The 10,519-nt window shown below is 33.4% G+C and overlaps 1 protein-coding gene across 13 annotated transcripts; it reads left to right on the top strand.

Annotated features, from left to right (window-relative positions):
* Positions 1-199: 199 nt before the first annotated feature.
* On the top strand, positions 200-10,139 carry LOC108743281 (chromosome-associated kinesin KIF4A). 13 transcript variants are annotated; one of them, XR_003231661.1, is made up of 21 exons: positions 200-318; positions 732-974; positions 1,027-1,463; positions 1,519-1,733; positions 1,908-2,117; positions 2,185-2,927; positions 3,122-3,493; positions 3,773-3,992; positions 4,058-4,209; positions 4,273-4,414; positions 4,589-4,734; positions 5,609-5,729; positions 5,790-5,944; positions 6,011-6,057; positions 6,449-7,178; positions 7,244-7,390; positions 7,519-7,665; positions 8,382-8,531; positions 8,836-8,874; positions 9,210-9,356; positions 9,798-10,139. XR_003231661.1 is itself a non-coding variant. In XM_018478797.1 (15 exons), exons 2-15 carry the CDS (start codon positions 732-734, stop codon positions 6,142-6,144), a joined length of 3,237 nt encoding a protein of 1,078 aa, XP_018334299.1. In that variant the 5' UTR covers positions 200-318; the 3' UTR covers positions 6,145-6,296. The 13 variants fall into 13 exon arrangements, 3 of the variants coding, with proteins under 3 accessions (XP_018334299.1, XP_018334301.1, XP_018334300.1); XR_003231660.1 differs by lacking the exon at positions 8,836-8,874 and adding an exon at positions 8,065-8,140; XR_003231664.1 differs by lacking the exon at positions 8,836-8,874 and having other exon boundaries at positions 7,519-7,646.
* Positions 10,140-10,519: the final 380 nt, after the last annotated feature.

The following is a 10,519-nucleotide window of genomic DNA, read 5'->3' as shown; positions in this document are numbered from 1 at the left end:
AATGGACTTTTTGTGTCAAACATGAATAAGAATTATTTTCAAAATATTAAAAGTCCGATCCTGGTTATACCTACCTATTATCTATGGTTATCTACATTATTTTATACCTCTATGCATCTATACCAAAAACCAATGAACCAATCACATAAAATTTCCCATTGCGCAATCGCCCAAAGAACAATTTTAAATGTCAAAAACTTTGTAACGGTCGAACACGAAAGCACGACGTTTTCTTCTCTTTTTCTTCCAGTTTCGGATGTTTGCTGGAGGCGTTAAACGTAACAGAATTTTTTGATTCATTTTCGTTTGATCTGAAAGGTACGTTTATAAGTTTAAGAATCGGTTGTTCAGTTTTAAAAAATTGGTGCAATTGTATTTTTGAAGTGAACATCGAAAACGATATTGGGCAATTATAATTTTAATAAGTAATTCTTTTAAATTGATTATTTGGCCCTTCCCAAATTGCAATAATTGTACTTCATTAAAATTTTCGACTAATACGTATTTGAAATGCTCAATATAATATCAATAACTGTATTTCGAAAAAACGATTCTTCTTTTTGAGTTTTAAGCCGGTACTACCATTATTTGAGTCGGTTTTGTTCATTTTGCTTGATAATTTATAATAAGAAATTGTATCCTTAGTTGGCAGGTTTAAATAAATAGCTGGAGGTTTTAATAAATGCAAATTTGTAGTTTGTAGTTGATATTATATATTTCCAACAATTTAGATGAACGAACCAAACAACGATCGAGACTGTAACGATTCGGTAAAGGTTGCTGTACGAATCAGGCCATTGGTCGAGTCAGAAATAGCTAGAGGATGCAACAATGTTTTAGAAGTTATACCTTCATTACAACAAGTTCAGGTGGCAGATAAAGCCTTCACATACAATTACGTCTACGATTGTGAATCAACACAGGAAGAATTTTACAACAGTTGTTCCAAGAAGTTAATTACCAACTTGTTTAAGGTTTAATAATACAAAAAAACTTTAGCTGTTTAGCTTATTATGCTTTTTGTAGGGGTACAATGTGACCATATTGGCTTATGGACAAACAGGCTCTGGAAAAACTTATACCATGGGTACTTGTTATGATGGTGAGGGTGAAATGGGAATTATACCCCGGGCAATACACGACATTTTTACCTACGTCCGCGATAATTTTTCTTATGATTTTACTGTAACGGTAACGTTTATGGAACTTTATCAGGAGACACTGTACGATTTATTGTCAAAAAAACCGAAAGATCAGTGTAATGTCGAAATTAGAGATGACGGAAAAAATATATTGATTCCTAACTTAACAGAAGAAACCGTTGATAGTGCTCATAAAGCTTTGGAGTTTTTAAGAATCGGTTCTTTGTCTCGGGTAGTGGGATCCACTAATATGAATGCCCAAAGTAGTCGTAGTCATGCAATTTTTACCATTAACCTATGCATGCAAAAGAAAGATGACAGGTAAAAATTTAATCTATAATACTTTTTAACTATTCAGAGGAAAAATCAATTTCAGTAACCAAAACAAGGCTGCAAAGTTTCATTTGGTAGATCTAGCCGGTTCAGAAAGATCAAAGAAAACTGGAGCAACTGGACAAACTTTTAAAGAAGGCATAAATATAAATAAGGGATTACTTGCCCTTGGAAATGTCATATCTGCTTTGGGAGATGAAAAACTGCAAGCGGGTTATATCTCTTACAGAGACAGCAATTTGACAAGACTATTAAAAGGTGAAAAATAAACAAATAAATAAGTAAAAAAAATAATTTGTTGTAACCTCATAATAACAAAGATACGCAATTTATAGCTAAACGTTGTGTTCATTTATTATGTTATTGTAAGCACATCATTTAATATATTTAATTAATTAATTTATTTATTGATCTGAAATGTGTAAATTTTAGATTCTCTTGGAGGTAATAGCATCACATTAATGATTGCTTGCGTTAGTCCAGCTGATTATAATCTAGAAGAGACGCTATCAACTTTGCGATATGCTGATAGAGCAAGAAAAATTAAGAATAAACCTATTGTCAATCAAGATCCAAAAATTGCAGAGATAAATCGTTTGAAAAAGACAATACAGCAGCTGCGTTTGGAATTAATTGGTCAAGGTAGATAGTCCGATAAGTGTATTTATGTAACAATACTATGTAATGTTTAAATATATAATTATTACAGGTGGTCCCATAGTTTGTCAAGGTGAAATAGACACGATTAGAAAAGAAAATGACCAAATGAAGGCTAAAATACACGAGTTAACTGTTCAACTGTCGTCATCGATTAACGAAAAGACCGGTCTTTTGGAACGGTTAATTATATTACAGACGTCTAACGAACGTTTGCGAGAAAAGTTACTTGAAATAAAGAAAGAATATGATACGACGTTAAACAGTCTAAACCTGAGTATTCAGCAGAACGACGGGGACATGATACGTGAAAACATGCGTAAATTGGAAATTATGAAACTACAATTAACTGAACTCGACACCGAACATAAAAAAACTGAAGAGGAAGTACGAATGCACGAGGCCGACGTAGCGCAGATTCAAAATCAGATGTTTACCAACAACAAGGCATTAGTGAATGACATTGAAATGGAGAAAGAATTAAAAGAGCGACACGAGTACTATGCTGCCCATCAGATGGCGAAAGACTTACAGTTACAGGAATTGTCGAAAATGCTGGCAATGAAAGAACGTCTAGCGCAGCAAATCGCCAGCAACAATTGCTATATGGTCGACTATCAAGCTATAACTGAGACCGAAGAGAAAATTAATAGCCTTGAAAAAGAAAAGGAAGATCTGCTAGTGCAATTAAAAAAGGCACAGACGACCGGTAACGAACCGTCGGCTAAGGGTGCCGAGATACGGCGAAGGAGAATTCAAGAACTGGAAAAAGAAATACAAGATTTAAGAAGAAAGGTAACAAAAGAATAATAAATTTACAACGTAGGTGCATTATAGTATATAATATTTCAATATCAATTGAGATTGAGGTGTATGATAAGATCATTATGATTTATTATGGTGGAAATTTTAAGAGAAACACATTAACCGTAATATTTATAAAATACATAAAAGCAATATACTTACGCAATAAAATTTTTTTTCTATAGGTTACTGAACAAGCTCGACTTATTAAGATGAAAGAGAAAGACGAACTGAAAATAAAACAACTGCAGAACGAGATCCAGTCGATGAAACAATTAAAAGTAAAGTTAATAAGAGATATGAAACAGGAAGCGGACAAGTTCAGACAATGGAAGAAGCAACGCGAGCAAGAAGTCTGCAAGCTGCGAGAGCAGGATAGAAAACGGCAGAACCAGATGAGAGTTATGGAAACGATGCACAGTCGGCAGCAGAACGTCCTCAAACGAAAAGTGGAGGAGGTAGCGGCCATCAATAAGCGACTAAAGGACGCACTTGCATTGCGAAATGCTGTACAAGAACAGAAAAATTCCGGTAAAGTCGAACAGACAGCTGCGTGGGTAAGTTTATAACACATATGATTTATTTATTTAATATATTAAATATTAATATTGTCCGATGGCTCAGTGAAGTGGATAATACTTGATTGATTGATTTTTTAAACCTAAATAAACTTTGTGCTTTCGCTAAGTTCCTGCGTATATGATTACAGCGCCTTTCATGGCGAAAAACAACTGAATAGAAAACATAATAAAAGTAAATGTAAATTCAATGGAAGTGCGTGCGGGCAGTATTAAGTGCGTGTAGTATGTGTGTATGGTCTTCATTTTTTCTTTTAGCTGCGACAAGAGTTTAATTTGTTTGTGAGCATAATCGAAGCAAAAGTGACTTTGACTGGTCTTTTGGAAGACAGAGCGGCACTACATCAACAAATGGAAAATCTGAAGGCTGATGCTTCCGACGAAGATTCGGAAGAAGTTAAGCAACTCAAAAACGAAATAGAGCTGCGCTCGATTCAAATTCAAGATTTACAACAGAAACTGCTCGATTCCGACGAAGGTGACATTAATAATTTTAAAGAAGTTTAAAAAATTAACGCGGATACGTGTTTATTTAATTTTTAGACAACAAATCCAGAGCACGTTTTGACAATATTCAAACAATGAACGAAGCCAAGTATTGTTTGAAGATGCTTTTCCAGCTCACTTCAGAAATAAAGAAGAACGAGGTGAATTTAGAATACAGGATGAGTGAACTGGTGCAAAGTCAAAATGAGGCGAGTATTATGTGACTGTTGTTGATTTAGTTAAAATTTTTAATTCACCTTCATCACTATTAGATGGCCAATAAATTAAAAGTTCTCGAGGCTAATTTGATCAAGAATAATCAGAATCACCAATTAGAAATGGCCAACGTTCAGAAAGAGTACGAAGAAAAGGTGTCGGTTTTGTTAAGACAGTTACGGGGTGTTCAGGTTTCGGGTAAGCAAGCCTATTTTTTTAATACATATTATATTCGTTTGCGATACATACGTTATGTATGTACTTGTCACGTTATCTATGTATTTGTTACGGAAACATAGGTGTATCTTGTGAATGTAAATACATGCTGTCTTTGTAAATCACTGTAATTAGCAAATGATATTTTTTTAACAGATACAGAAAAGGAAATGAACTACAGATTTAACATACAACAACAGCGTATAGAAATGTTGGAAAAACAACTAGAGGAAAAGCAGAAAGAAGGTGAAACAGTAATAGTAGAAAATTCCAAATTGGCAAGAACCATAGACGACATAACGGTATGACGATAATAAAAAGCGTTTTTTAGTTTTAGAATTGTAACATTTTTCCCTTTAGACTGTACTGTTTAATTTCAAAGAATATGGGCATGCAATTAGAGAAAACTGCCCTCTTACCAATATGGATGAGTATAATGCAAGAGGTATGTATAGTATCTACATAGGTTTCAAAATGAAACGTTTTCATTGAGAAAAGTGATTGTTGCTTTTCAATTTCTGAACAGTTCACTGTAAATTATAGTTCTCCGTTAATTAAGCCACATTTTTAATATGCAAAATGCGTATAAATTTTTAGAATGGTCCACTGTTGCCGTATTTTTTTTATTTCCTGAATCTTTTGCAGAAACCATATTAGGCATTCTTATGGACTTTTTTTGATCAGATTTGCTTCACAAAAGCGCAGGGAAGACACAGTAGTGATCCCCTTTATTTACCGTTCATTTATTTACATACACATGCCATTGTACCAACATTTCTATTTAAGGTTTACTATTTTTTAATTGTCACTATATTTTTCTAAATGGCTGTATCCAAAAAGTATTATATTAAAGTTTTCTTTTTACGATGGGTACCCCTTTTTTAATATAGTTATTGAATTACATAATATATACTTAACTTAAATTCTTTTTTCGGCGAGTTGGGTTTATTACGAACGAAAGTCATTAGTGTGTGTTTTCGATACAATCCATATTGGTAAGAAAGACTTGAATTGAGATTACCAAATGTTTTTTTATTACCTGAGATATTTTTAATGTACGTGATGTAAACATATATATATCGATGTATATTAATAGTAAATTTTTTGTACGTATGCATGCAAATATTTTCAACTAATGTCGCATTTTTTTTAAAATGATAACATTAAATGTTTCAGGTTGAAGAGAATATACTAGATGTGAGCGTCGAAGTAGAAGTGGATAATCCAGTTGCTGACCCCGACTGGAGAAAAACACCATTGGCTAAGAGAATAAGAAAATTGAGGAAAACTTCTCCAGGTAAAAAAAGTGGCAAGTCGACAGAGCATAAATTTAATAGCTATTTATTATTTATTATAGAGTTTTCAAGCCAAACAGTTAAACGAAGTTCGGAAGGCGGTTGCACGTGTAAAGGATCGTGCGCCACAAGAAACTGCGGATGTAAAAAGTTTCAGCTTAGTTGTAACCCTAACTGCAGGTGCGATCCCCTCAATTGCGTCAATAGAAATGAAAAGGCGAGTTTGCTTCGATAATTGTTCGGCCGTTCTGTTAACTTTTTTATTTTTTTTCTTTTCTTGCAGAAAGAACGGAGCGAGAGCACTAACGGAGACGATTTCAAAAAACCTAGGTAAGCTACTGAATGTATATTATGGTATCAGTTCTTCTTAATTTTGGCCGTAGTAATTTACGATTTGGCAATGCGTTGTTGCTGTGACGTAAGTTTGTTCAAGAATAATAGAATTGAAAAAGGTGGACAACGTGGTCAAGAACTTTTGTTAATGAATGTGTTATAAAACATTAAGCGTTAAAAGTGACGCGAAATGCGAATTAGCGACTGTCATTTAATAAATTTGTTGGATTTTTCGAGGCAAGTGATTTGGATACATTTTATTAAACAAAACAGAAAACAAAAAGAGAACAAAAAAAATAAACACCAATCGTTTTTGTTGTCAATTTTACCAATTAACGTAAACGTTACTGTAAATAATTTTTAATTTATTACTGTTATTTTTCATTAGAGTACCGTTAGCAGAAGACATTTCTATCCCAAAAACCATGTCTACGAGATCGTCGAGATTAAAACGAGAAAGGTTGTTTGAATTATAAGAGTTTAACTATTTTCTTATTGCCACAAATAGATTTAATTTATGTAGGTATATTTATGTATGTTAGTAATTACATTTTTTGATTGTCATTTCTATTTTTGTGTGTACCTAAATTTTTTAAAAATATGTGAAAGAAAGACCACAATGCAAACTATTGTGTATTATTCAGTGGTTATTAATAAGAAAAATTGTTTTAAAATAAATGTAACATAGTACCCAGTGGGTTTTCCTCAAAAGTTACGTCTTGCAAAGTGGCATTCGGCAGTGGATGCAAACAACACGCAAGAAAATAATGACACCCTTCACAATGCGATACACCGATACAATCTTGTAAATCCGCATTTCCTTTCTACCAATCATTTTTAAAATCCTGTTATATTTACTCATACAAATATTGAAATGTTTAATTCTTGAAACTGCAACGTGTTTTTTTTTTTTGTTTAACAACATTACCTCGTGTCTTGCTATTTTCTCATTCTTGTATAATAAGTATCATGGAACGCACCCAATTTCTCCATAGCATAAATTGAGGTTAACTTGGCATTTATGGTTATTTGATTTTATTTCGATGATTCTGTTTTTTAAAGTGGAGGCTACTTCATTGTAATACCTGGGTTAATTTTGGCATTTCACTCGGTTTTTGGTGCGTTTTTGCTATTTATTTCATTTTATTTATTTATTAACAGTTAATTTGTCGATTATTTGCAGACAGTTTACTTAATAGCCTGCTGTAGTGCAGGACCACCTGGAATTTGTTGTTTGCTGCTTACCATTAACCCAGAACGAACTTACAATCAATTGGCAGTGCAATATCTGGGGATCGTCTCTGTGATTGTGTTAACATCTAATTCATAAGTAAGTGATCCCTTGTTTTTATTTGTTGTGTATATGTGGATTAAATAATTATGATGTCTTAAAGTAACGCTTAACCATCTTCTTGTGATGAGCTTGTATCAGTTAATTTTTAATTCGATTACTTGCAGATAGTTGACTTAATAGTCTACTGTGCTGTAGGACTCGCTGGACTTTGTTGTTTTCTGCTTACCATTAACCTAGAACGAATTTGCAGTCAAATGGCAGGGCAATATCTGGGAATCATCTCTGTGATTGTGTGAGCATCTAATTCTTAAGTGAGTAATCTCTTGTTGTTAGTTGTTGACTATATGTTGCTTAAGTGATAATGATGTCTTAAAGCAACGCTGAACCATCTTCCTGTGATGATACAAGGGAGTTTTCATTAACAAAACTAGTATAAAATTTATCAGTACAATGTTCGAAAAGGTTAACTTGCTTTTTATAAGAAACGAGTACTTTATTATTAGCAAGCTGTTTAAGTAATAGGTATTCACTATTAATTATTTGTTACACTTATTTTTAACAGCACTAGTATAAACTTCACCAGTACAATGTTGGAAAATGTTAACTTGCTTTTTATAAGAAACGAGTACTTTATTATTAGCAAGCTGTTTAAGTAATAGGTATTCACTATTAATTATTTGTTACACTTATTTTAATCATTTAATGAACAGAGAAGAAGGTTGATAGTTACTTTAATATGGTATGCACGTAATGTCACTAAGGGGGCTGAACTGATCATATGCGATGGTGAGTACTATTTGGCATTATATTACAGGCTTAATTTTTTAACATGCAACATGTTTATTTTATTTGACAAGACTATGCTTTGCTTTGTTATTTCTTCCTTTCATGTATCATTAGTCGCATGGAACACACCCAATTTCTCCATTGCATTGAGGTTAACATGCATCTATGGTTTTTTGATTTTGTTATTTTGACAATTGCCTGTTTTTTTGAAGTCAAGAAGTTGATTGTCGATTATTTGCAGATAGTTGACTTAATAGTCTGCTGTGGTGTACGATTCCGTGGACTTTGTTGTTTGCTGCGTACCATTAACCTTTGAATCGGAATTTGCAGCGAAATATCGGTGCAACATCTGGGGATTGTCTCTGTGATTGTGTTAGCATCTAATCCTTATGTAAGTGATCCCTTGTTCTTATTTATTGTGTATATGTTGATTAAGTGATTATGAAGCCTTAAAACAACACTTAAAACATTTTCCTGTGATGTTACAAACGAAATTTTATTAACAACACTAGTATAAGTTTCATCAGTACAATGTTGGAAAACGTTAACTTGCTTTTTATAAGAAACGAGCACTTTATTATTAGGAAGTTGTTTAAGTAATTGGTATTCACTGTCAATTATTAGAAAGTTAAACTTATTGAAATCAGTTAATGAACAGAGAAGAAGGTTGATAGTTACTCTAATGTGCAATGCAGGTAATATCACCAAGTAGCCTGAACTGATTATATGCGATGGTGAGTTCATTTGGCATTACTTTGCAGGCTTAATTTTTGAACATGCAACATGTTTATTTCATTTGACAAGGTTATGTTTTGTTTTGTTATTTTTCCTTAGTCGCATGGAACGCACCCAATTTCTCCATTGCATAAATTGAGGTTAACATGCATCTATGGTTATTTGATATTGTTATTTTGACAATTTATTGTGTTTTGTAATGTATTGGCTTCTTCATTCTAATGCTTTCGTTAATTTTGGTATTTCAGTTGGTTTTTGGTGTGTTTATTTTATTTATTTTATGTTATTTACTTAATAACATAATTCATTTGTTTTTCTTGTCGATTACTTGCAGATAGTTGACTTAATAGTCTACTGTGCTGTAGGACTCGCTGGACTTTGTTGTTTTCTGCTTACCATTAACCTAGAACGAATTTGCAGTCAAATGGCAGGGCAATATCTGGGAATCATCTCTGTGATTGTGTGAGCATCTAATTCTTAAGTGAGTAATCTCTTGTTGTTAGTTGTTGACTATATGTTGCTTAAGTGATAATGATGTCTTAAAGCAACGCTGAACCATCTTCCTGTGATGATACAAGGGAGTTTTCATTAACAAAACTAGTATAAAATTTATCAGTACAATGTTCGAAAAGGTTAACTTGGTTTTTATAAGAAACGAGCACTTTACTATTAGCAAGCTGTTTAAGTAATAGGTGTTCACTATTAATAAAAACAAAGTTACAATCATTTGAATCACTTAATAAACAGAGAAGAAGGTTGATAGATAGCTGAGCTGATCATAAATATTAGTGAGTTCATTTGACATTGGGCTACTTTTGTTAATTTTGCTAGTTCATTTTGTTTTTGGTGCTTTTTTGTTATATGTTTCATATTATTTCTTTTATAACATAGTTAATTTGTTTTTTTTGTCGATTATTTGCAGATCGTTGACTTAGTAGTCTACTGTGCTGTAGGACTCCCTGGACTTTGTTGTTTGCTGCTTACGGCTAACCTAACAACAATTGGCAGTCAATAATGGTGGGAATAAAGGCCATTATACTGTTTATTCATATAAACTGATAAATAAGTTCATAATTACTTTAAGGGGCTATGCATGCTATAGCTATAGAAGATGAGTTAATGATTCATAGTGAGTACATTTAACATTTTAGTGTTTTTATTAGTTTTAAATACATAAGAAGTACATTTTCTTAAACAACTGTACAGTAAGTTTCGAAGTTGTAATATGTTGTTTGTTTAATAATGCTACGCTGTGTACATGTTATTTTTCTGTTCATCTGAATTCGAGCCTCATATCTCACCATATCCTACACCCAAGTCTCGTAGCCTAAATGCGACACCGCACATCCACAGTAAATGGCCACACACTTCATGCCCCAGTTATGCAACCTATCGCGCAACACCATACACACATCTAACTCCACTCCCAGCATCTGGTATCTCGAATCCGCGCCCGTTCAGCATTGTCTGATAACCAGTGTATGATGTACTGTGGTGTTCGATGTGTGTTGAACGCCTTATGCGGGAGTGGTCCTATCTCATGCTCGGGAATGTTGTGCCAGGTATCCCATGCGGTAGTCGGACAGCAATATTCCGGAATCGGGGTGCGGTGTTTGCTGCGAGGCCGGAGATCCGTAGTAAGAT

The sequence above is a fragment of the Agrilus planipennis genome, unplaced genomic scaffold, assembly GCF_000699045.2.
Source record: "Agrilus planipennis isolate EAB-ADULT unplaced genomic scaffold, Apla_2.0 scaffold413, whole genome shotgun sequence".
Classification (NCBI taxonomy): domain Eukaryota; kingdom Metazoa; phylum Arthropoda; class Insecta; order Coleoptera; family Buprestidae; genus Agrilus; species Agrilus planipennis.
This window is presented reverse-complemented; position numbering and strand designations above follow the sequence as displayed.